This window comes from Medicago truncatula, chromosome 4 (assembly GCF_003473485.1).
Source record: "Medicago truncatula cultivar Jemalong A17 chromosome 4, MtrunA17r5.0-ANR, whole genome shotgun sequence".
Taxonomy (NCBI): Eukaryota; Viridiplantae; Streptophyta; class Magnoliopsida; order Fabales; family Fabaceae; genus Medicago; species Medicago truncatula.
Genome location: NC_053045.1, coordinates 6,569,847 through 6,595,730, shown reverse-complemented (window position 1 = coordinate 6,595,730; position 25,884 = coordinate 6,569,847). Strand labels below are relative to the sequence as shown.

Below are 25,884 nucleotides of genomic sequence, written 5' to 3'. Positions count from 1 at the left end.
TCTAACACACATCAACTTTAAATAAACTTTCTGAACCACCAGTTCCTTCCAAAGCATTGGTAACTTTCTTCCCCTAATGAGATCAATTTATGCTTACAAAGTGACATCAAAGTTGCATTGTGAGATCAATTTAAACATCAAAGTTACACTGTGAGAAAAATAATCCATGAGAAAGAAGTTCCTTTATTTAAGCTTGGGATCAATTTCAACTTTAAATCCATCACCATAATAATTTTTTGATTTAGTTATATATTGCTACGGCTAATCTTGAACCTACATCATTTCAATGGAACCAGAGGGAGTTCTTGAATAATATTGATATAAAAATTGCCGTTTCATTAATTTGGAATTTGAAATAATAACAAGCAAATGAAAAAATACTAAAGAGTGAAACGACGGGGAATTGAAGGAGTGGAATAGAATTAGAGAGATTTGATCCCGTAACTAGTGAGAGAGAGAACAATGAAAGAGATAGAGTTGATGATGGCTAAGATTTAGTGTGGATAGAATATGATAAGATTTGATGGATAGTCTAATCTAAACATTAAAAAAATTGGTCCATCATGGACCAATTCTTCAATTGATCTAAGCTAAATGACACCTACTTTTTATTTAAGGATTGTTTTATTAGAAGAGTAATGATATTTGAACAACCTTTTAATGACAACTTTTGTGACAACCTACCTTTTCTCTTTTCTTATTGGTCAAGAACAATAGAGAGAGAAAAATGAAGAGAGAGAATAAGAAGATAATGTGAGTATGAGAGAGAATGTTGTACAAAAATTGTCATAAAATAGATGTACAAATATGATTTCTCTTATTAGAAAGTGGCTTCTTCGTACAGAAATGAGGTAGGTGTCAATTCAAAATAATACACCCTCCGGTCACTATTATAAGCAAAAAAATACATCAATCTTTGGTCACAAATATAAGCAAAAAAAACCACCTGCACACTTTTTAATACTACTATTCCTAATATACCCCTCTTAAAGTCAAGTGTGATTTTCAACACAAGTTAAAATCACACCTTTTTCCATCACACGTTTTCATTATGCTTTTACGTCTTCCACTTGCAATCACTGAACGATACATTTTCCCATAACACCTAGTATTATAAAAACACATTTTCCTTTGAAGCAATTTACGTCTTCTTTTGGCTTCTTTTGGCTGTACACACATCTTCTTCTTTTCAACTCAAAAAAAAAAAAAAAAATGGCATCACCACAAAATTGGTTTAATGAAGTACCCTCATTTGATTTGGGCATTGATAGCAACCCGGAAGATCTTTTCCTTCTTGTTGTTGAAGATTCACTCGATGGGGACAGCGATACCAACCTAATTCAAGATACTTTGTTTGAAGGTGAAGTGATGTCTAAAAGTAATGACAAGGTCACAACAGAGCAAACATTGGTGTTTGAAGATGTAGCATTTGGAGAGCAGTACAAGAACAATTTCGACTTGAACAAAGCCCCTAATGAAGATGGATCTTATGTGAGTGATTGTGGTGAAGCTCAAGAGGTCATGCAATCTGGTAGAGTGAAGAATCTGCGCAAAAAAATTGTCCAACCATGTGAGAGAGCTTTTTTGGACTTAAACATGGAAAACTTTGATCTGAATGAAGTTCCAGTTGAAACAATGGACTTTGGAGCTGAGATTGAGGAGTTGAAGGATGAAGAGTTGGAGAATGGACTTGAGATTGATGAGTTGGATGATGAAGAGTTGAAGAATGGACTTGAGATTGAGAAGTTGGATGATGAAGAGTTGGAGAATGGACTTGAGATTGAGGCATTGGATGATGAAGAGTTGGAGAATGGAGTTGAGTTTGAGGAGTTGAATGATGAAGAGTTGGAGAATGGACTTGAGATTGAGGAATTGAAGAATGAAGAGTTGCAGAAAGGGATTGAAGATGTGCTGAAAATATACATAGATTCAATGAACTAGGCGTGGCATAGAAAGAGTTGATGTTTTTGTGTACTGGAATAAACTTGTTGCTGTAACATGTTCTCTTTAGTTAATCCTTTTTCATAATGAAGCTACACCTCTTTATCAAAATTTTATTTGTCCTTATTATTATTTTTTTTTCTTTCATTTACTTATAACTCCTCACCTTTCCAAGTGACAAATCAAGATAATGTTGTTCTCACTATTATTCTAACAATCGTACTTTTGGATTATATATCATGCTTACTAGTCTTTGTTGTTCTTATCTAGCATGGCAACAGTAGACTCAAAAACCATGCATCTTCTCCATTTTTAATTTTTTTAATCTTGCAAATTTTGCATGCAAGGTGTCACACCTAGTAAGCATACACGCCTTTGTTGAGACACTTGTGTCACGCCTTGACAACTCTGTGTAAGTTAGAAAGTGTTACTTGAAAGCCTTGTACAAATTTATCTTCACTCTAAAGTTGGCATAATATTTTATATTTATGCAAATGAAGAAACAATAATTACACCAAAAGACACGATAAAAATACTCAATAATTTCTTGAAATAAAAAAGTCTCCACAACATTATACTAGTACACCAAAAAATATCATGAAATACAAGTACTCAAAAGTTTCTGCCCTCACATTTCATCAACATTATACAAGTACTCAAAAGTTTCTTGAAATAGTTCTGGGTCACATGTTAATTGAGTGGGTAACATGCCTCTCCTAAGCAACTTCTCTTTCTCCATGTGAGGAATTTTGTAGTTGTTGGATCCTTTCACCTTCATGATCTCAGTCATACAAGATTGAAGTGTGAGAAAAATGTTGTTCGAACTTTGGGCGGAAAAAGCATCAAAAATTTTTTGCACAGCTTCAATAAGTGCATCAACCGAATTAGTTACTTCCTGTTGCTGCAATGATTGAATAGCAGAAAAAAAGCCCAAATCCAATACATTTAAATCGGGAGAGTTAGGAGGTTGAAAAGTTAAACGAATGTCAAAACCCCCATCGGCAGCCGCTCTACAAAACTCTTCATCATCTAAAGGCACGTGACAAGGTGCATTATCTTGTTGGATGTAAATTGTTTCATGTGCATGTTCTTGTGGCCATTTTTCTTTGAGGGCCGGTAAAACTTCGTTGATATACATCATTCTAGTGACTTCTCTGTTTATAGAAATGATTGGTTTTGTTTCAAGTGTCCCGGCAGGCCTATTGATGCTAGACCTTTGTGCTGCTACCTTGTGAACTATAGGAAAGCAACCAATTTTTCCTGAGAATGTCTCGTTACCATCATCATCAAATCTTGGCCTAGCCACGACAACTAAAAACATTACCTTACCAATGTAATTTTTGTTCCTACACATACGATGTGGCTCATCCTCATCTCCAAGAAGGTAATAGCTGGATGACTTTTTGGTTATGTAGAACCATTTTTCATCTATGTGAACAACATTATACATAGGTTTAAACACTGGATCATGTGGTATGCTACTCTCCTCAAGCATATCCAAGCAGAATTCAATACGAGCTTTCTTATTACTATCATTCAAATATGGTTTCAACACATTCGAATGTCGGCGTAAGACCCCTTCTTTTATGCATTTCAGCAAAGTTGTCTTGGTTTTGAGACCCAAGACAGTTTGTAAAGATCGAAGAGTGCTACGCTTAGCTAACGAAACATTGCGCATTTTGTCAAAATCTATTTGGATCCTTTTTCGACCACAATTTTTTGTTTTCTTATGACACGGATCAGCTGTTTTTTTTATTTGCCTCCAAATCCGATAAATAACATCTTTGGAGACTGAAAAATAAGATGCCAATGTTTTGACAATCCCTTTACAAAGTTTTCCATTATAACTTGTATTTAACAACAAATGAGAAACAAGCTTCCGTTGATTGTTGTCCAAAAAAGAACGCTTGTTATTAGATCGTTGAATTTCCTCAACGATAATTGCCTCTGCATGATTAATAAAAGAAGTTTTTGTTGTTACTAAATAGAAGAAAGAATAAAAAACAGAACCGTAACACTCCTGATAGTAAGAGAAAAACTCAGCTTGCAAAAGAACAAAGACATGATTACAAAGGCCAAATACAGAAGCGCTATAATAGACCAGCAACACAACAAACACTGAAAAAACACCAAATACATGAAACTCCCCTTTTTGAATCTAATGTTTTAATTTTAATACATGAAACTAATTTTAATACATGACCAGCAGCACTATAACACATCAGAAACTAATATTTTAACTTTAATACTACTACACCACTTTATTTGAATCTTCTTCAATACAACCAGCAATATTAATATCTCAAGTTTAACTTTAGCAACGTTATATCTCAAACAATGGTGTATAATAGTTTGAATCAATTGTCTCACCTTCATTTAATGCATCACCCATATCTTCATCTTCTTCACCAAATAAGTCATGCATGTCTTCATCTCCACCATTTATATCATCTTGGGTCCCTGGAACAAAAAGTTTATAAAAATTCAAGAAAGAAAGAAAGAAAAAGAAAACTCATTTGAATTAATTTCAATGAAACTAACTAACTTACCTATATCATCAGCTTCACTTCCAAAGATATCATGAATGTTGTTGTCTAAACCATGGCCACCAGTGACATTTTCAACATCATTTCCGCATTCATCTTCAAGTGACGGAGCAACGTTCAAGTCGAAAATGTATTCTTCATCGGAAGGCTGCACATTTAAGTCGATGGGTAACATAGCTCTGTTTTCATTTACCGGTGACCTATCGGCAACTCCGTCGGAATCATTATAAGGTTCGTTCAAGTCAATATCAAAAGCCATATTGAAGAACACTCATAGATGGTGATAGTGAACATGTTCATAAACTATTTATAGGAATATGATATGGAATGAAAATTAAAGTGTCATTCAAATGAAAATTTTGGCGCCTACACCAAAAATTTGGTGTTTAAAAATCTGATTTGAAAATGGGTGAAGTTTGAAATAATTGTGAGGTTAATTGATTAATTGATGTTTCCAACAGAAAAGTAACTTACGGCTCTGCATATTCTCACGTGTGGTGGGAAACTGGAAGGTGTAATGACAAGCTCCTGCAAAGTGTTAATTTTAAGAAAAGGGCAATATAGTCCATTTGACTTATGTTTTACACAAATTCTAGAAAATTAATTACACTTAACAGTATTTCTTAATCACCGTGAAAGATGTTTTTTTTGCTTATATATCTGACCGGAGGGTGTATGCAACAACATCAAATTGGAGATGGTGTTTGTTGTTGTTCTCTAGTTAATTGTGCTAGTTAAAGGAATCAAGTCTTGCAATGCCAGTAGACCTTAATTATGAAATGATTTTTCTTTTGGGGGGCAGAGGCGACGGGGAAGATTTGATATTGGAAAGTGTGTGACAGTGTTAAGGTAACATGCATGAAAATATGATGTTTTTTTTCCATGGTCAAATTACTTTATTGTTATAACATGACTTGCATGGTACGGTTTTGGCTAATATACACGAATAAAACTGTCTTGTATCATGTAAATGATTCTCTTATCATAAAAAAGTTTTATCATATTTCATTTAATTTAATGGTAAAATTTATTGATTTAATGACGGAAATTGATGCATAATATAAGACTTATGTCACTATACATCATAGATTTGTTTGGAGTCGTATTATTAAAATAACACTCGTATATATTTGTGTATTATAGATGTAACCATATGAATTACTACCTCCGGTCCTATTTATAAGAGAAATTTAGATCAACAAAAGTGAATGTATTTGGACTGAATTTTTAACTAGATACATCAACTTTTGTTGACCCAAAATTCTCTTATAAATAGGACCGGAGGGAGTACTAACTATCTCGTTCCAACCTGCTTTTTGCTATTTCGATTCATGAAAAAATAATGCACGTTTGTTTGCGTTAGTGATTGATTAATAGAGTGAATAACAAAAAAAATCAAAGACATTGAGGTAGACAAAGCTAATGTGAAAGCATTATTTTTTTTATCCTGCTCCCTAACAATTATACATTTATCCCTACAAATATTTGAGGATCCCATAAATTGGAGGCCTAATTCCATAGAGCTTTTTGCTCTTGCCAAGGAACGGCCCTGCTCATAACATATTTTTCTTCTTATTCTACTATGTGCAAGGTGGTTCAGAGCTTAATGGTTTGATGGAGAGAGTTTCCCTATATGTACGGACTTTGGGTATGGATCCTCTTTATTTGGGAGTTTGTAGGGGAGGGGAAGGAAAGACTTTGGAGGAAGAGAAATATAAGGGAAAATTGAGAAATCTTTCACATATTTTGAAAGGTTAAAGTTTTTAGTCCCTATAAATTATATTCATAGTTTTGGTTTTTAGTCCCTACAAAATAAAATCACACTTTTTAATCCCTATAAAATTCTCCATCAACATTTTTAGTCCCTATAAATTTAAATATTGGTTTGATAAAACACTCGATGGTTGTCCAACCTTTAACTTATTTAACTATGTGTGCTACATTTAACGAGTGGTTGAGGAATGTCTCAAGACATTGTGTTCATATCATTTGAAATGCTATATGTTTCAATCAATGAAAATAATTGTGTTGATGAAAGTGAGTCCCACATAAATTTATTAGAAGTCGTACGAACTTCAATTGAAATAGATTGTTGAAATAAATGAATTGTCATTAAAAAATTTAGTTGGCATGAATATGAGAGGCTACACATGTAGCTACAACCTCACAAACCAAAATGAAAGAAATGATGGCGCTCACCTCTCCCTTCAAATTTATGATTGATCCCATCTGCCCAGGGATCCCTGGGAGCCATGGTACCCTCCATCAGAGGTCGCGAGTTCGACCCTTCCAACTGCTTTCTCTTATATTTCTGTTCAATTTTTACTATTTTGTTCAAAAAAATAGCACTGGACCAGTTAATAATTATAACCTTCTCTTCAAGCAACTTAATATATATTTCATACAATTCTGACACCCCCAAAAAAATATTTTAAGATCCGCCACTGCATCTGCCTATCCCCCTCCATTTTGCAAGTCTCCCACCTATGCCCATATTCCCCTCTACTCCACCCCATGCCATGCATGCATGTCTTCAAATAATTTGTTGATACGTTCTATAAAAACAAGTATGTGTTTAGTTCCAGTTTAATATGTTAGAAGGGTGTTTGGGTTCTCATTATAAAATTCATTCTACCTGCAAAAATCAACTCTAATAGAAGCAAAAAATTTTAGTTTTTCAAGTAAAACCCTAGAAGTTCAAACATAGAGAAGAGGACAAATTCATTATAAGTTAAACTTGAATTTCCTTTTTTACACTAGACTTGAATTTTCTTCTGAATCTTGCTATTTCTCTTCCATGCAAAAAAAAAAACTATTATCATAAATTTTCGTGGTTGAGTGGGACCTAAATTACTAGCATCCTCATTCATACATTGAATAGCAATGCTTTCTTTAAAGGGTTGGAGAGATACATTATTGACAACACTAGTAACCCACAACCCTTTCAAAACAAAAACAAAACACTAGTAGCCCACAACATACATACAACTCCACATAATTACACATAATTTCCTATTACTCTAATTTTTCCATTATATAGATCAATTATCACTTATCACCAAACCCATTAGAAATTAGCGACGCCAACTATTCACAATTTTTTTTAACAATAGAAAAAACATGCCAAAATCCATTAAGACTTGGGACAGAAGCATCATAAACTCATTTAAATCATTATACACAAAAGAAACATTATAGCAAAGCAATGGTCCACAACAAGTGTATTGATGTTTGTTGTCCACAACATTATACTTACACTTTTCATTACAATTTCCACTTTAATTAATTCTCATTCTTTATAGAACCTTCTCCAACACCACACTTCACTTCCACTCACTACTCTTATCTCTAATCTTCAATGGAAACCATTCCTCTCTTTGTGATATGCTTTCTCATACAACTCTTCACATTCCAAACTCCCACACGTGCCACCCTCCCCGGCACGTGGGAGCTTCTAGTCCAAAACGCAGGTATAGCCTCAATGCACACAACAGTAACACGCTTCAACACCGTTATCCTCTTAGACCGAACCAACATCGGTCCAACCCGTAAACTCCTCCCAAAAAACCATTGCCGGTTCACCAAAACCAAACCGGATTGTTACGCCCATTCAGTCCTCTTCGACCCCATAAAAAACCAACTCCGTCCCTTAAAAATCCTCACCGACACATGGTGCTCGTCCGGTTCATTTCTCCCAAACGGTTCACTCTTACAAACCGGTGGTGATTTAGACGGGTTTAAAAAGATCCGAATATTCAACCCGTGTGATTCAACCGGGTCTTGCGATTGGGAAGAGTTAAACGACGTCGAATTAAGCGAAGGTCGTTGGTATGCGACGAATCAAATTCTTCCAGATGGTTCCATCATCATCATCGGTGGAAGAGGTTCAAACACAGTTGAATTTTACCCGAAACGCGAAAACGGTGTCGTTTTGTTTCCGTTTCTACAAGAAACTGAAGATACACAAATGGATAATTTATACCCGTATGTTCATCTCCTTCCTAACGGTAAACTTTTCGTGTTCGCGAACACGAAATCGGTTATGTATGATTTTAACGAAAATCGTGTGGTTCGGGTTTACCCGGAGTTAACGGGTGGACCGAGAAATTATCCGTCGGCGGGGAGTTCGGTGATGCTGGCTTTAGAAGGTGAATTTTCAGAGGCGGTGGTTGTTGTTTGTGGCGGTGCTCAATACGGTGCGTTTCTTGAACGGAATACGGATATTCCGGCGCATGGGAGTTGTGGGCGGATAATGGCAACGGGATCCGACCCGGTTTGGGAAATGGAGGATATGCCGTTTGCGAGAATTATGGGTGATATGGTAATTTTACCAACCGGTGATGTTTTGATTATAAATGGAGCTATGAAAGGTACACAAGGTTTTGAAATGGGTTCGGATCCGTGTTTGAATCCGGTTTTATATCGACCTGGTGAACCGGTTGGGTTACGGTTTATGGTTTTGAATCCGGGTACTGTGCCGAGACTTTATCATTCAACGGCGAATTTGTTACCGGATGGACGGGTTTTACTAGCGGGTAGTAACCCGCATGTGTTTTATCGTTTTGTGGATGTTGAGTTTGCGACAGAGTTAAAAATTGAAGCATTTTCACCGGAGTATTTGGATTCGGATAAGGCGAATATTCGACCCAAGATATTGGAAGTGCCTGAGACAGTGTTGTATGGTGTAGGATTTGATGTTGTTGTGAGCGTGCCTTTGCCTGTTGTGGGAATTATTGAAGTGAATTTAGGTAGTGCTCCTTTTGCTACACATAGTTTTTCTCAAGGTCAACGATTGATCAAACTTGGGGTTGCCTCTGCGATGGTCGATGGTGATCAGAGGTGGAGGATCCGATGTACAGCCCCACCAAGTGGGATGGTTGCGCCGCCAGGATATTATATGTTGTTTGCTGTTAACCAAGGTGTGCCAAGTGTGGCACGTTGGATACACATGTCATAGCATGGATAATTTTTATGTCGACCAAGAGACGAAGTGGCAAAATTCACAAACACAATTGTAAGATTTTGAATTCGTGTGAATAATGTTCATTTGTCAATTGTGATATGTCTTACGAACATTTTATTTTTTAATTTAAGCAAATGTAATTGTATTTAGATTATTTTAAGCAAATGTAATTGTATTTAGTTTTTTTTTTTTCCAAGACTTTATGGTTGCATTAAAAGTGTGAATAGTTGGTATCGCTGAATTTCTAGTGGGTTTGGTGATGATAAATGATGATTGATTAATATAATGGGAAAAAATAGTAAAAGAAAATTATGTGGATGGTGTTGCCAATAATGTATCTTCTATCTTTAAAGAGAAGCAAGACATGCAATTCAATGGCTGTACGAGGACTCTAGTAATTTAGGTCCCACATGATACTAGTACTATTATTGTTGCAATTGTAGGCCAGTATTATTAATTTTGGTTTTGACCATGGATATGAATTTAAAAGATGATGGATTTTTTGGATAGGCCATATCAAACCTATAACCTTCTACTCTACAAGGACGATTATCACTACTAACAATAATAATGTTGGTAAAGATATATATATTTTGAATGCATATGTTTATAAGTTTCTTGTATAGTCCTTTAATGGCACTTTAGTCAACTGCAAATTTTTCTATGTATACAATCGTCTACATATTGTAAAGGTTTTTTTAACTGATATTTATTCTAGCTATATATAAATGAACAACCATAAATTATAAGTTTTTTAAATACTCAGTTTATCATATGAAAAATATTTAGGGTGAGAAGATGGTTTTGAATCCAACGGAATACTTCATGGTTTAAAGGGTATAAATTTACATTGATCTTAATCTTAGAATATTAACGGAGTTCGAACTTAAAATGTTTGAATCTAAGACGTATTTTTTAACCACTATTATAAACTTTTATAGTTATATTCCTTTGTTTTGGAATATGAGGAGTGTGAGATGAGCAAGCATATTAGAAAGAGAAGGATTGTGTCCATTAAAGATTATAGTGGAAGTGAAGTGTGGTGTTAAGCTGGGGAAGCTTCTATAAAGAATGAGAATTGATGTGGAAATTGTAATGAAAAGTGAACTTATAATGTTGTGGTCAACAACAGCTTTGTTGGGGACCATTGTTTTGATGTCCAAATTCTTTTTCTTTCTTTCTTTTGTATGGAATGATTAAAATAAGGTTATGAACAAAATTGAAAGGCTTAAGTTTTGATATAATTATTCATGATAAAAGGAATAAAAATGAAGTTTAATTGGGAATACAAATAATTGATATATAGTGTAAAAAATTAATATCTCAATAACTTATAATCAATCATATGGATATAATGACTTCAAGAACAACACTAAAGAGTTACTCCAAATCATAGCTTTTGATTTTAATTAATTTTCTATTCTAGCTGTCTTTTTGGCTTATTCAAGATTTTGCATATTATGAAATAAATGGAAATCTCAATACAATGTTGAATATGATAGAAAACAGGAACTAGCCATGCATGAATAATGTTGCTCTAGCCACACAAAAAAAAAAAAAAAAAAAAAAAAAAAAAAAAAACCACTATATTATCTTGTCTCTTAACAAAATTCACATTAAAGTTTGTTGAGTTGTTTAAATGTTTGAACACATGAAGTGATTTTCCCTCAACAATTGGGAGATAGAACAAATTCACTTCACATATGCCCTCCTCCATATGCAGGCTCAGATTAATTGTTTTTATTTTTGTTTTATTTGATACTTTCTGATTTCAAAGTCAATTTTTTGGTTATAGTACATCATGCTATGAACTCAAAGAAAAGCATTTTGGTACTAAAAAAAGTTAAAAAGACTTTTGAAGACTTAGACGATGGTCTGAAGAAAGGTCAACAAAAAGTAAAAGCTATGATCCAAAGTTGTATTCAACATTGAAGAAGACTCTGATGAAAGCCAGTTCTGAAGGAAACTTGTTCTGATGGGCATGTTAGCAGTCAACACTCTGAAGAGACTTTGACCAATTTTGTTTTCTTCTCAAGGAACGCCACTTTCAATGTTTTGATCGTATTGTTTGTCAATTTCTGACCATGTGCATAAACAAACAAAGAACTTCAATAGCAAAGAGAATGTAACATGAGAGGTAAAGTTTTCAAAACTGATCCAAAGCTTTCCAAGGAAAAAAATGATGCGCTGGCACTCTTCAACCAACGGCTCTCTCATTTCTCTCTTATATAATGACTTGAGTAGTTTGAAGAACTTTATAAACTATACATATTTTACAAGCGTCAAAACTCTGTCAAATTCAAAAGCGCACAAACACTTAGAAAATTCTTACCAACTTTAGATCTTAGAATTTCTTAGTGTCAATTAAATTTCGTTTACCACTCTCTGGGTATAAAAAGTAAACACATAAAAATCTATTGGTAAACTCTGATTGTATAAGTCCTCTTTTGTGAGGCATGAAGTCTCAAAATTGTGTGTTTGAGCAGTTTTAATCTTGTGTGATTATACTGAAAAATTCTTTGGAAATGCAATGTGACTGGACTAACCTCGGATTGTGGGGTGAAAAAATATAATTGCTTATGCTCTCTCTCTCTCTCTCTCCCCCTCTCCCTCTCCCTCCCCTCCCCCCTCCCTCCCTTTCTTTCTATCCACATCCTCACCAATTTTACTTTGTCTCTTTCTACTTCTCTCATCTTTGTGTGTTGGGTTGAAATTGAAGCAAAAGGAACAAATTATTATTGTAAATAGAATGATAAAAGATGAGGCCAAAATAAATTTCCAGATTTATTAATTTGTTTCTTTTCAAAAAAATAACTAAATACTCTTTCTTCCATAAAAAAAAAAAAAATTAAATACAAACATTATAGAAAAAGTCTATGAAATTAAGGGAATGAATGAATTTGTATTTTAATTTGAGTTTATGGGATGTTCCGAAAGTGTGGAAGGTATGAGGGCTACAGGAAGAAGATGAGTAATTATGGGGAAGAATTTGGGGATTCGGAGGGGAGTGTGAACTAACACGTGAAAGTGAAGAAAATTTGGAGATTGGGTACATCAACTCACTTAAACCCATCTTTAATCTTAGCTCTTCCTTTCTAATCTGATGGCTATTATTTATTCCTACCATTCTTACATATAAATGTTATTCTCACTTGATATGCCCCATATATATGGGGCATATCAAGTGAGAATAACATTTATATGTGAGAATGGTAGGAATAAATAGTAGGCATCAGATTAAAAAGGAAGAGCTGATATTAAAGATGGGTTTAAGTGAGTGCCTCAATTCTCACATTTTCATTCAACGCGTGTTAACGCTTCTTATTATGCCTTCATGCTTGCGACTCTTCTTCCCCTCACCTTCCAACTCCAACCTTCCACCACCAAGGAGGTCGCCGTCACCGCCTTTCCCCATCAGTTCTGCCGCTGTTTCTTTTCATCTTCTCACCAATTTCACTTTGCCTCTTTCTACTTCTCCCATCTCCGTGTCCCTTATCTCTGTGTGTTGTGTTGAAATTGAAGCAAAAGGAACAAATTATGATTGTAAATGAAATGATACAAGATGAGGCCAAAATAAATTTCCAGATTTATTAATTTGTTTCTTTTCAAAAAAAAACTAAATACTCTTTCTTTCAAAAAAAAAAAAAAACTAAATACAAACATTATAGAACCTTAAAAAAAACATTATAGAAAAAGTCTATGAAATAAAAGAAATGAATGGATTTATGTTTTAGTTAGAGTTTCAAATGGATTTGTGTTTTAATTCGAGTTTTTAGGCTGTTCCGGAAGTGTGGAAGGTATGAGGGCTAGAGGAAGAAGATGAGTGATTATGGGGAAGAATTTGGGGAGAGTGTGAACTAATGCGTGAAAGAGAAGAAAATTTGGAGATTGGGTACATCATCTCACTTCAACCCATCTTTAATCTCAACTCTTCCTTTCTAATCTGATAGCTACTATTTATTTCTACCATTTTTACATATAAATATTATTCTCATTTGATATGATATGCTCCTTTTATATATATATATATATATATATATATATATATATATATATATATATATATATATATATATATTAGCATCCATAATTTAATCAACTTTGACATAAGAATCTAGAGCCTAACTAGAATGTTATCGTGACTTTTTTTATAAATTTGTCTAATTTTAAGATCACTATACAGTTTATACTTGTGTAGTATCGAAACAAGTATGAAAAATAGAAATTGTAACATAATTGGATGCGGTCTATTAGATTTAAGGCATCAACATTGTGAAGCTTATGTAACTAGTACGTATCATATTCATAAAGACATATGGTAATCAAGTTTCAAAGCGCAAATATACCTAATATGAAAGCATATAAGTTAATAAAAAAAACTATAATAATCAATTTGAGATAAGAAAAGATCTATTGTAGCTATCATGTAGTTAATTGAATTCGCATAGGATTAACTACTGATATTATTGGCCACCAAAATTTGTAGCGAAACTTAGAAATTATTTAAACCATGTTACAAAAGCACAACTAGTAATGTTACAAAATGTTGCTCCAACAAGCCAATTTATTGTTGCCATCCTGCCATCTACCACGTCCACGAATTTGGATCTATAATTTATAAAGGTCTACAGTCAGGTAGGTGAGTGAAACAACAAATCAACAAATAAGAACAAGAACTATGTGGACAATTAATTCAATCTATGCATGATGTCAAGAATACAAGTTTGCACTATAGGTAACACAAGGGTTGTATTATTAGAAATTAGATTATGTAATAATTTCATTCTACCTTCAGAAAGAAGAACATACATATTACATTAATGAAAGAAGAACTTACTATCAACAAGTCGAAACCAAACTTTCAATATACTCCTTAACAGAGAACCAACTTATTTTATTGGTAATTGTAGTTAACTCTACACTATTATATATATGTTCTACTGTAGATAAGTGCTTGGTCGTCTAAGCTGTTGGCCAATATCAATCTATCACCATTATCTGAAAGATACAATGGCACCAATGGCACCATATAAAGTCTTCGGTTATATCCATAGTCAAAAACACTTTGTAGATGTTGATAACTAATTCGAAGGAACTGAGTCCAAGACTCTTTAACTCCAAATTCCATCATTCGCCATGTTGCAATATGAGTTTGATTAAAATTTTGAGAAAAGCATAGATAGCCCATTAACACACTTATAGTTGGTGAAACATATACAGGATGGTGATAGATTCATTTTCACATCTACGTACTGTTGTTAGGGACTTGTGTGTTGAAGGTTGAATACTAATGCAATTGTTCTCAACGCAGTGCCACCTTCGTCATTAAGTTAACTCTACAAATTATGAATGACTGAAATCAACCAAAATGAATTATCTATATTCATTTCACAAAATAAATAATAGGAAAAAGATAGGTAGACACTCTTTTTCATACACTTCTTATGTACACTCCATGTATTAGGGGTATTTGAGTAATTTTACATCATATCATCATCCTTTTTCATCTCTTCTTTCAATGTTTTTGCCACGTGTCACAAATATGTGTGGGTGTAAAATGGTGTATGCCATCTAAGGTGGTTCATGTATAAGAGCTCTAAATAAAACTCGTTTTTAAAAGACTTTTGTTTTTTTGTCAACCGTTGATTTTTTTGTTATGGTAAAATTTGATGATAGTGTAAATACATTGTTAATTATATTTACTAAAGGTTAATATATAGATATATATAGACACACATATAGACATATAATTTGTATGGTCATATTTAGGATTAACTAATATTTTATTTGAGTCAATTTTTCTTAAAATATATTCCATTTTTAAAAAATAAAAATGAAAATGGATCTTGACCACTAATTAATTTTATTTTTAAGGAAGGCCACTAATTAACTTTTTGACTGCTTTATAATAAAATAAAGGTTGTAGTCAACACCAAAATATAAATCAAATGAACTATTACTATAGTGTATATATATATATATATATATATATATAAACCTTTACTAAATCTTGTCAACAAAAAAAAAAAAACCTTTACTAAATATAATTAAGGCCAAATACCTCCCCGGGTCCTTTAAGTTTCGAGTTTGTTTTCAAATGGATCCTTTAAGTTTCTAAGCTTTTAGATAGGTCTTTTAAGTTTGGAGTTTGTTTTGGATAGGTCTTTTAAGTTTCTAAGGTTTCAGATAGGTCGTTTAAGTTTCGAGTTTGTTTCAAATAGGTCCTTTCTATCAACCTTCGTTAAGCCAAAGTTGATTTGATAGAAAGGACCTGTCTTAAACAAACTCAAAACTTAAAGGACCTATCTGAAATCTTAGAAACTTAAACGACCTATCCGAAACAAACTCAAAACTTAAAGGATATATTAGAAACTTAAATGACCTATCTCAAACAAACGTTAAATTTAAAGGATCCAGAAAAATATTTGGCCTATAATTAAATAAATAATTTTCGATCACTGTAATAAAAGAAAACTATTAAATTTTTTGACTCAATACTTAATATAATACCTAGTGCGAACAATATATATATTTGGTTGGTATAAATATTTTTACATTGTTGTTCTATAAGTACAACTCAATGATAAAATAAACCAAGTAAAAAATTCAATATATTATGATATGGGTTTGATGAATATACAATTCTTCACTTTTCAGCACTTATGTGTTTGAGTTTCACATTCGTCCCTAAGTTTTTTAGAACAATAAAAGAATTTGCATTGACATTCATTCACAATCATCAATTTTTTAATTTAAACTTGATTACTACTAAATTCATATAAATAATTGAAATTCTTGACAAAAAATAATAATAATTATTTATTGACAAGTTTTAAAAGGACTCTAATTATCAAAGTCAACTCAAATTATTATTTTCATTTTTTTTAAAAGGACTCTTAATTATTATTGTTATACACACGCGTGCACGCGCATATGAGACATGATCCGTGGACACCAAATCTCAACCGTTCATATCTATTTAATCTAAAGGCTTCAATTTATTCATTTAACACTCTCACTCGACACTTTCTTCATTCTTTTTACGCTTTCTTTCTCCTTTTCTTCTTGAAATCCACCACCGTTTTTACACTTTCTTTTCCCTTTTTCTTATGGAATCCCACCACCGTCAAAAGGAAAATCCACCCGACCATAACATCGTTTTGATAGAGCGTTTCGCATCACCATCTTCGACTTTCAACCACCGTCATCTTGTCGCCGCCTTCATCGATCATCATGTTGCCATCGTCATCGACCCACTTTCATTATTTTGATAAAGCATTGTTCTGAGGTTGGAAAACTCAATTTCAATCAATTGTTAATTACACTTTTGGATGTTCATATATTATTTTACGCTACAAGCCGCTAGAAAATTACAGTTTTAGCCGTTGGTTTACTATTTTAGGTGTTTCCATGAATTTGTAACCGTCAAACCCTTTTTCTTTGTGAAGGGAACAATGTGTTTGTATCCGTGATGGTAAATGGGATAAATGGAGCAAAGATTGACTCGTGTTTTGAAGGGACTAATAGTTGACGACTCCTACATGGTCAGCTATTAGTCCCTTCAAAACACGAGTCCATCTTTGCTCCGTCTAGGTTTGCTCCATTTACCATCACGGATACAAACACATTGTTCCCTTCAGAAAACCCTTTCATTCCTTATATGCGAGAATTTCCCATTTACCATCATCTTTTTAAGTTTTTTTTTATATATTTTTTTTTTTAAATTTTGGTTTCTTTCTTATTTGACCTTTTTAATTTTCATGCTTTTGCACGAGTCACAATTACACATATACGAGAGTAAAAGAATCATTTCACTATTCAAAACGCATATTATGGATAAATCTAAACAACTTTTCAAAAATTAAGATTCAAATTATAATTTTTCGAGTTATAACAAATAAACATCTTTTTTAATACTAAAATAAAAAATACTATACTACTCATGCGAAAACAAATTGACGTCTTTGCCATTCCTCATATATCAATGTTTCTCTCTCACATATTTTAGATAAATGTTGAATTAATGGATGTAATTGTCACCCTTGTCGCTAAATGTGAACTCTCCAAACACTATGATTCAAATCATGATTTACCGCGTTATAACAAGTAATCGTAAAACTAGGCTCACTACACTCCCACCAAAATAAATTGACGCCTCGCCATTCATTGTTACTATATCTCAACATGTCTCTCTCACATATCTCATCTCGTATATAAGATAAGATGAATTACTAATAAATGAAAATGCCACCCTTAAAAGACTAGCACTAAAAGTTAACACCTCTCCGACAACCAAGATGTGAATCATGATTTGCCACGTTATAACAAGTAGCCGTTAATCTGAGCACATTACATTCTCCCCAAAACAAATTGACTATATCATTCATCATTACTATATCTAAGCATTTCTTTCGCATATATCTCATCTCGTATATAAGTTATGATTAATTAATGGATGTGATCGGCACCCTTAAAGACTAGCGCTAAACGTTAACACTTCTCCGACAACCAAGATTCAAATCATGATTTGCCGTGTTATAACGGGTCCGCCGTCTTTTTCTTACATAAAAAGCAAAAAAACCTCCCGCCAAAACATATTGCCGCGCCATTGCCATTCATCACTCCTATATCTTCAGCGTTTTCACTCTTACATTTGTCGAGTTAACCCTAGATCCAATTCTCTCTTCTCTCCACCGCGGCACCACCGAATCCAACCTTATCCAAGGTGAGAAATCCTTCATTTCTTTTCAATTTCACATTCTTCTATCGTAGATCTGAAAAACCCTAAAAAAAATCCAACATTTTTCACCCGTCTTGTTTTTGCTCATGTATGTTTCAATTCGATTGTGCCTTTTATTCATCTTTGAGGTTAATTTGTTAGAATTCAAAAATTTAGGTCAACATTTGAGTTATTTGTTTCTACTGGCAATGCTGAATCGTTTTTTTTTTTTTTTTTTTTTTTTGCTGTTATTTGAAATATTGTTTCTTTAGAATTTAGATTTAGGTTAACCTGCTTTGATGAGACAAACCATAGTTTTTTATAGCTTCAGTAGAGAGGTTTTGAAAGAAATAAAAAGGATTGTGTTTTGTGGAAAATTGATGATTTCATACCAATTAGGTTTTTGAAGTTGGATCTGATATACCCATAATGTTTGTTTTGTTCAGATTTTGTCTTAACTTTGATGTTAGTGTTAAATTGGCACTATACTTGCACGTTTGGTGTTTTACTTGGTTTGTTTGAGTTTTGATGTTCTGTCTGTACTTGCATCATTTTGATTTTGCTTCATTTTTTCTGAATTGTTTGCTTTTTAGAGTAATTGTTTGTTTTATAGCTTCAGATGAGAGGTTTTGAAAAATCAAAGGATTGTTTAACTGGAAATTTGATAGTTTGAGTTTGACCAATTAGGTTTTCATATTGGATCACATACCCTTGATGTTTTTTTTTTGTTGTTGCTGTTGTTGTTCAGATTGTCTGAATTTTGATGGTAGTATTACATTGGTAATTTAATTGCTTGTTTGGTGTCTTGCTTGCATTGTTTGAGTTTTTGATGTTCTGTCTGTATTTACATTGATTTGAGGTTGCTTCATTTTGCATTTGCCTGGTGATTGCTTAGTGGTGCTTAATGTGATAGATTTAGTACTAGGTTTCTTGTTTGTTCACAATGGTTCTGTTTATGTTTATATAGAGACGTAGAATCTTGCTTTGGTGATAACATTTTTGTTAATGTTAATTATTTTGATTGATTGTTGGAATTAATGCAGGTTGCAAAGTGCTTTGTACATTTGCTGGGCCGGACAATTAAGGTATTTGTATTTAACAGTTTTTTAAATCATGTGAGCTTTGTAGCATGTTTAGTTCTAGAACAGGAGGTGTTGCTTTAATCAAAGAAAGATGAGTTGCCATAGGTTCTTCTAACTATGTATTTTTTTTTACTGATTCCAGTGGTTTGAAATTCTCATGTCAAACCTAGGAAGAGAAAACCGAATGAAGCGGTGTAGTCATCTTCATTATATCAAAACTTTCAAAGGTGGGTTTGTTACAGAAGTCCTTAATGTAACTCGTGGGAGACCAAAACTTAAATTCAAAAATCTTTCAGATATACATGAACGCGAGAGTTTGTTGTCTGATGATGATGATGATGAGGCAAAGGCTGTAAGGTTGTGCATTGATGTAATGGAGGAAGGAATAGTGAAAACTGAATCTGATGTTTGGGCATGTGATGATGATGGTGATGTTCAGACAATCCATAACATGGATGATGAGGTTGGTGGAGATGATGATATTTCCATTTTAACACTCAAGCAAATTAAAGATGTCTGCAAAACAAGGAAGAGAAAACGCTCACAAGGTCTCGACTCTTTGAACATAAAAATAAAAATTGATGATCCATCATCCCCGGAAGACCACATGGAAAAGCAGCAAACAGAAGATGATCCTGATTTCATGGAGACTCTCAGTATCTTGAAAACTAAATTATCAAAGAATATGAAGACCAAGAAGAAGAAGTGCGTGAAGGACCACCCAATGTCGTCCCCAAAGATTGTGCCAGTTGACCAATCAGAAGAGATACTAGACGGTCAAGAGTTCTCACCCTCTAGTGGAGATTCAACTGGTCTTGCTGAAGTTAAATTTGATTGTCCTGAAAGTGATTGTTTCAATGGGCAAGATGACTGTTCCGGTAGAGAAAGTAAAGAAGACCACTCAATGTCTTCCCAAGAGGCTGTGCTAGTTGACCAATCAGAAGAGATACTAGATGGTCAAGAGTTCTCACCCTCTAGTGGTGATTCAGCTGCGCCTGTTGAAGTTAAATATGATTGTCCTGAAAATGATAGTTTCGATGGGCCAGATGACTGTTCCGGTATAGAAAGTAAAGAAGACCACTCAATGTCTTCCCAAGAGGCTGTGCTAGTTGACCGATCAGAGGAGATACTAGATGGTCAAGAGTTTTCACCCTCTAGTGGTGATTCAGCTGCCCCTGTTGAAGTTAAATTTGATTGTCCTGAAAATGATTGTTTCGACGGGCCAGATGGCTGTTCCGGTCGAGAAAGTAAAGAAGACCACCCAATGTCTCCCCAAGAGATTGTGCTAGTTGACCAATCAGAAGAGATACTAGATGGTCAAGAGTTCTCTCCCTCTAGTGGAGATTCAGCTGCTCCTGTTGAAGTTAAATTTGATTGTCCTGAAAATGATTGTTCCGACGGGCCAAATGACTATTCCGGTAGAGAAAGTAAAGAAGACCACCCAATGTCTTCCCAAGAGATTGTGCTAGTTGACCAATCAGAAGAGGTACTAGACGGTCAAGAGTTCTCGCCCTCTAGTGGAGATTCAGGTGCTCCTGTTGAAATTAAATTTGATTGTCCTGAAAATGACTGTTCCGATGGGCCAGATGACTGTTCCGGTGGAGAAAGTAAAGAAGACCACCCAATGTCCTCCCAAGAGATTGTGCTAGTTGACGAATCTGAAGAGATACTAGACGGTCATGAGTTCCCACCGTCTAGCAGGGATTCAGCTGCTGTTGTTGAAGTGAATTTTGAGCGTCTTGAGAATGATTGTTTCAATGAGCCAGATGACTGTTCTGGTAAAGAAAGTAAAGAAGACACAGAAATAACTCCAGAGTGGAATTTGCAGAATGAATTTTTAAATAACAAATGGATTGACTTTTTTCATGTTCCACTACGGATGGTGAAGCCATCTGATAAGGATATTGTTATAAGTAATTCTGATGAACTAAGCAGCAACCAGTTTGCAAGCTTTCCTGCAATTGAATTTGAAGACCACAATAACTCTGATATTTTTGACAATCAACTTGATGATGACGCTGATGTACCAGTCTCACCACCTGAAGTGGCTAGTGATAAAGATCTTGACTTTGTAGGTCTGGAGGTTAGAGATGATAATACTTTACTCACTGATTGCAGTGAAGATGAATATACAGCTGTTGCTGAGATTCTATATAACTCCTGCTCCACTAATGAACATGGACTCAATCCTGATGGGTATCTGGTTTGTCGCTCAGATGATTCACCTGAATACGAGAAGCAATCATTTGCTTCCGAAGGTGATGATGACATTGGTACACTAGTCTCACCACCTAAAGTGGCTAGTCATGATTTGGAGCTTAGAGATGATAATACTTTACTTGATGACTGCAGTAAAGATGAATCTACAGATGGGGCTGAGGTTCAGGATAAACTCTGCTCCACTACTGAACAAGGCCTCAATCCAGATGGATGTCCGGTTCGTCTCTCTGACGATTCACCTGAATACGACGCGAAGCAATCTTTTGTTTCCTTATATGATGGTGAGAGGATACATGTTAAAGAGGCTACTGATGAATTGACTTCTTGTGATGAACATGAAGGTAGTTCAAAGCTGCATGGTCCTGAAAGGTTATTGTCAACCAGAAAGGTGAAGATATTATCTCAATTTTTTTTTGACTTAATTTTGTTATTTCTTTTTCTCATTAGTTCGTTTTTCTTCAGGCCATTTCACCATCTTCTCAGGAAAAGCTCTGCAAGGCCATGGAGACCATTGATATCAGTCATAGAAACAATCTAAGTAAGTGCTTTAAGTATTTTGATTTGATCTAGATCAATAAATGATAACCACATTATAGAATCCTCCCACATTTTTTTGAACTATAAACCCAACAATCTTTTTTTTTTCTGACAAATAAACCCAACAATCCGGATAGACGAAAAATTTATTGAGCAAAAATATGGTTGTATAGCTATGGCCTACATGAAAACTATCATGATATGAAAAAGTGAAACCTTGCTGCTGTTGTAGTCATAGTAATGCTTGAAATTGCCATGGACTTTATTGAGTGAGAATTGTTTTATTTGTACTCTAATGATTTCATTTCTCCGTCATATATTATCTGGGTTTTCTGTAAGTGGCTATGGATTTTCTACTCCTGCATACCTCAATCTATGGATTTTTTTTCTTATGTATGCCTTGATGTTCTAGGTAATTCATTAGTAAGTAGGTGAATTAGGTTTTTGTTCTCTTTGAATACCTCAACGTTTAACCTATATTATTTTCCTTACATTTGTTTATAATAATTTCAGAATGCAAAGGAAAACTACAGTTTACAGAGCCGACTGATAAGAATGGTGATGCAGAAAGGCCTAGTGTTGTCTCGAGAACTGCAGTTACTAATAACCCTAACAAAAATAGAGTTATTCCAAAGACTTCTAGAAGTGGTTCCAATCTTCAGGGCGCTTCCAAGATTCGTAATTCTTCTCGTTCAGCAACTCATCTGGGGTGCAGCACTCTACAGAATTGCTCGAAAAGTGCTATTGCATTTTCAAAGCAGCAGATGCATGATGCAGAGAGTCTCACTATGAAACTCACAAAAGAGTTGAATTCAATGAAGGAAATTATGGATGACATGTTAAGATCTGAGTTCTGTCTAAATACATCTTTGAGATATAAAGTAAACGAGGTAAGATACCACAAACTTGTTCTTAGTGAATGTTATTTTCTACAGTAGAAATCATTATGATTTGGTTCAAGTCCATTTTAGAGTAATAGTGCAGTTTCTTTAGTAGTTAGTAGTATATATAGTTTCTGCATTTGTGATATATGCAATCTATATAGTTTGCGGAGTAGTATAGCTTGTAAATTTGTCTTTTATTAAAGAAGGAGGTTATGTCTATAAATAGTTTAATGTACTCAGTTATAGTAGATTTGTCCTCTGTTTACATTTTAATGCCCTCCCTTCAGGTTTTTGGTTCATTATTTGCCCTTCCTATGTTCCTATTTAAAAATTTGAATTGTACAACTTTCTTGTAATTTTGATTTTTCAAGGATGTAAGAATACATTTAATTTGACATATTTTAGTACCTGTTAATAGTTCTTGATTACTGATTTTCAGGCAAGAATGGCAGTCAAGAATGCTACAAAAGCTGAAGAAGGTGCAAAACGGTGGCTGTCTTTCATGTCAAGGGATTGCAACCGTTTCTGTAAAATAATGGTTAGTTCATTCTCTACCATACTCTTGAATTGAAGCACATTGACACTTCATGTTGAATGTGTTCAGTCTCCAACACTAACACAACACCAACAAATGTGGTTGCATTTAATCAAGTTACTACCAGTGTCAATGTTATTTCTGCCGTTTGTGCTTCTTAACTCTTGAATACTATCAGCTTTGTGTGGTTTAGTTGTCTATTTCTTGTTTGGCTAATTACTGATATTGATCAACTGCAGAAATTAGCCGACAGTAGTTCTTCAACTCCACAAAATGTAGTCTCACCTCCACAAGATGTAGTGCGTAAAGGGAAAAAAATAGCATTCGCTGATGAAGCAGGTGGAAAGCTGTGCCAGGTTAGGTTCTATGAGGATGATGAGGGACATTTGCCAGAATCTAAGTGAAAGGGAGGGAATGTTGCTTTTATAACGGGTTGTTTTCTGTATATTAACCTTCTTAATACTTGTATTACTAATAAGATTGATTGGTTAGAAATGTTTTATACTTGATAGACAAAGGGAATTATTGCAGCAAGTTCATTCACTTGATACTTTATATCCGGCCGAGTTGAATCAAATTTTCAATGACTTAATTCTTTATGCTTGTATTTTAAGGAATTTTATTAACATTGAAGAGTTGTAGTTGACGGTTGAGTTGATGCTATTCCGAACCCCTTTCAAGCTCTGGATGGTGCAGTGTTTGTGGTTACTATTAGATTTCGAGAGAAAATTTCTTTCACTAGGTCCAAAAGTCACAATAGTTGCTGCACTGGAAAAGATCTATCAATTTTTCAAATTTATGGTTAAATTTAGTGCTGCACCTTTCATTGGATGCTGCTATAAGAATTATTTTTTAAACGTCTCTGAGCCAAAGAGTTTATGAAAGATTCCTACGCTTTTTCTTAATAATTTGTAATTAGGCGATTGAATTAAATCATTTTTGCTTGGCTTTTACACTAATAAACGTTTTTGAACTAAAACATTCGCAATTGGGTCTTTAAATATAAGGACTTATTACCTAAAAAAGATGGACTTTTCCTCTCAATATCGGATCGTAATTGAGTGTTTTTTTTTTTGGTAGAATGAATAAAAGGAAGAAAAAAAAAAAGGAAAAAGTAAATAATCAACAAAAGGGGGCATCAAGCCTCAACACCGATTCCAACTATAAAGGAGGAGTCCATCGAAAGGTCTCACTTGAAGAGCAGTGAGTTTGGTAAAAAAAACAGCACAACATTTTCCCTCTCTAAGCACAGGAAAGAAATGTTAGAAATATGCTCCTTCGAACCAAAGATTTTCACCAACAAAGAAGTGTATGCATGCATATGCGAGTGATCTGGATGTTGAATAAGGTGAAGACTTCTAAATAATCTATCTTGCAAATAACCTGTTGAATAGCGTTTTTGATTACCAACATCCAACCATAATAAACACCAAAGTGCTCGGCAAAAAGTGTATTCCCCTTCCCGTTATTTGAAGAGAAGTCAGGTATCCAATCTCCCTTGTTATCACGAAGTAAACTGCCAGAATCAATATCCCCAGAGGCACCACAACTTCCATCAATATAATGCATCGATCTTAAGATAGGGTCCACTTAACATTGTGACGATTAATGTGGTGCTCAGAGGAGTGGATTGTAATTGAGTGTATAACAAAAAGGGGGAGTATAACTAAAAAGGAAAATTGAATAACAATTCCCTTAAAAGCAATCTTGTGGCTAACTAGATGTAGGGGTGTTCAAAACCGAACAAATCTAATAGAAAAATCGCAAAACGAACCAACACAAATTGAAATCGCCAAAAACTGCATTTGCTTTAGATGTATTCAGATCATTTTTTTTATTCAATCGTGTGTATTTGTTCGGTTTGTGGCTTTTACCTTATCAACAAACCAAATCAAACAACAGAATAAAAAAACACTAATTAAACATGTCACCTAGATCAATACTCATAAAAATTCAATGAAAACTTTTATAAAATGACATTTTTTTCTCGTGTTAAGTTTCTTCTTCGCTTTTTATATTAAAAAAGTATTTATTTGCTACTGGAACTTTTAAAGAATGTTAAAATCTTAGTTTTTTGCATTTCATACAAAATAGGATTACTTATTGTCCACATTTTTTATTTAGTCTATGTGGTTGGGAATATTGTTGGATATTAATGAAATTGTAATGTTGGATGAAATTTAAAACATCGTTGAAAATATGTTGTGTTTTATCCTTTTAACTTGATTTTACTGTTGGAAACAAAAAATTGTATTGTCTCGAAAAAAACCGTACCAACCAGTCAAACTCAAACCGCATTGGATTGCTTTGGTTCATATTATATTTTAAAAGTCAACTAAACTAAATCAAATCGTATGATTTTTCATCTTACAATTCAAATAACTTTTAGTTTCAAAACAGAACCAAATCACACCGCAAATATCTCTAACTAAAAGTGCACAACATGTCAACTTCTAT

General features: G+C 34.0%; 3 protein-coding genes across 4 annotated transcripts; 2 read left to right on the top strand and 1 right to left on the bottom strand.

The window, feature by feature from the left end:
• Window positions 1-2,569: 2,569 nt before the first annotated feature.
• Window positions 2,570-4,746, bottom strand: LOC112420744 (uncharacterized). Its single transcript, XM_024780380.2, has 3 exons — window positions 4,491-4,746; window positions 4,312-4,401; window positions 2,570-3,888 (listed from the first exon to the last, which is right to left on the bottom strand). Exons 1-3 carry the CDS (start codon window positions 4,744-4,746, stop codon window positions 2,570-2,572), a joined length of 1,665 nt encoding a protein of 554 aa, XP_024636148.2.
• A 2,982-nt stretch (window positions 4,747-7,728) lies between these two features.
• LOC25491515 (aldehyde oxidase GLOX) lies at window positions 7,729-9,646 on the top strand. The gene has a single exon (XM_013599457.3). It carries the CDS (start codon window positions 7,846-7,848, stop codon window positions 9,442-9,444), a length of 1,599 nt encoding a protein of 532 aa, XP_013454911.1. The 5' UTR covers window positions 7,729-7,845; the 3' UTR covers window positions 9,445-9,646.
• Window positions 9,647-18,028: 8,382 nt separating this feature from the next.
• LOC25491513 (uncharacterized) lies at window positions 18,029-24,026 on the top strand. Of its 2 annotated transcripts, XM_024782511.2 has the most exons (8): window positions 18,029-18,175; window positions 19,213-19,254; window positions 19,394-19,478; window positions 19,548-21,859; window positions 21,934-22,009; window positions 22,522-22,898; window positions 23,332-23,430; window positions 23,667-24,026. In XM_024782511.2, the coding sequence occupies exons 3-8, from the start codon at window positions 19,409-19,411 to the stop codon at window positions 23,829-23,831; spliced, it is 3,099 nt and encodes a 1,032-aa protein (XP_024638279.1). In that variant the 5' UTR covers window positions 18,029-18,175; window positions 19,213-19,254; window positions 19,394-19,408; the 3' UTR covers window positions 23,832-24,026. The 2 variants fall into 2 exon arrangements, with proteins under 2 accessions (XP_024638279.1, XP_013454909.1); XM_013599455.3 differs by having other exon boundaries at window positions 19,394-21,859.
• The last annotated feature ends 1,858 nt before the right edge of the window (window positions 24,027-25,884 follow it).

Coding starts and splice junctions, on each gene's coding strand:
- LOC25491513 (XM_013599455.3), top strand. CDS start 19,409: ATGTCAAACCTAGGAAGAGAAAACCGAATGAAGCGGTGTAGTCATCTT. Junction 21,860..21,933: donor GGTTATTGTCAACCAGAAAG/GTGAAGATATTA, acceptor GTTTTTCTTCAG/GCCATTTCACCATCTTCTCA. Junction 22,899..23,331: donor TGAGATATAAAGTAAACGAG/GTAAGATACCAC, acceptor ACTGATTTTCAG/GCAAGAATGGCAGTCAAGAA.
- LOC112420744 (XM_024780380.2), bottom strand. CDS start 4,746: ATGGCTTTTGATATTGACTTGAACGAACCTTATAATGATTCCGACGGA. Junction 4,402..4,490: donor AAGTGAAGCTGATGATATAG/GTAAGTTAGTTA, acceptor TTTTTGTTCCAG/GGACCCAAGATGATATAAAT. Junction 3,889..4,311: donor GGGTGATGCATTAAATGAAG/GTGAGACAATTG, acceptor TTAATCATGCAG/AGGCAATTATCGTTGAGGAA.
- LOC25491515 (XM_013599457.3), top strand. CDS start 7,846: ATGGAAACCATTCCTCTCTTTGTGATATGCTTTCTCATACAACTCTTC.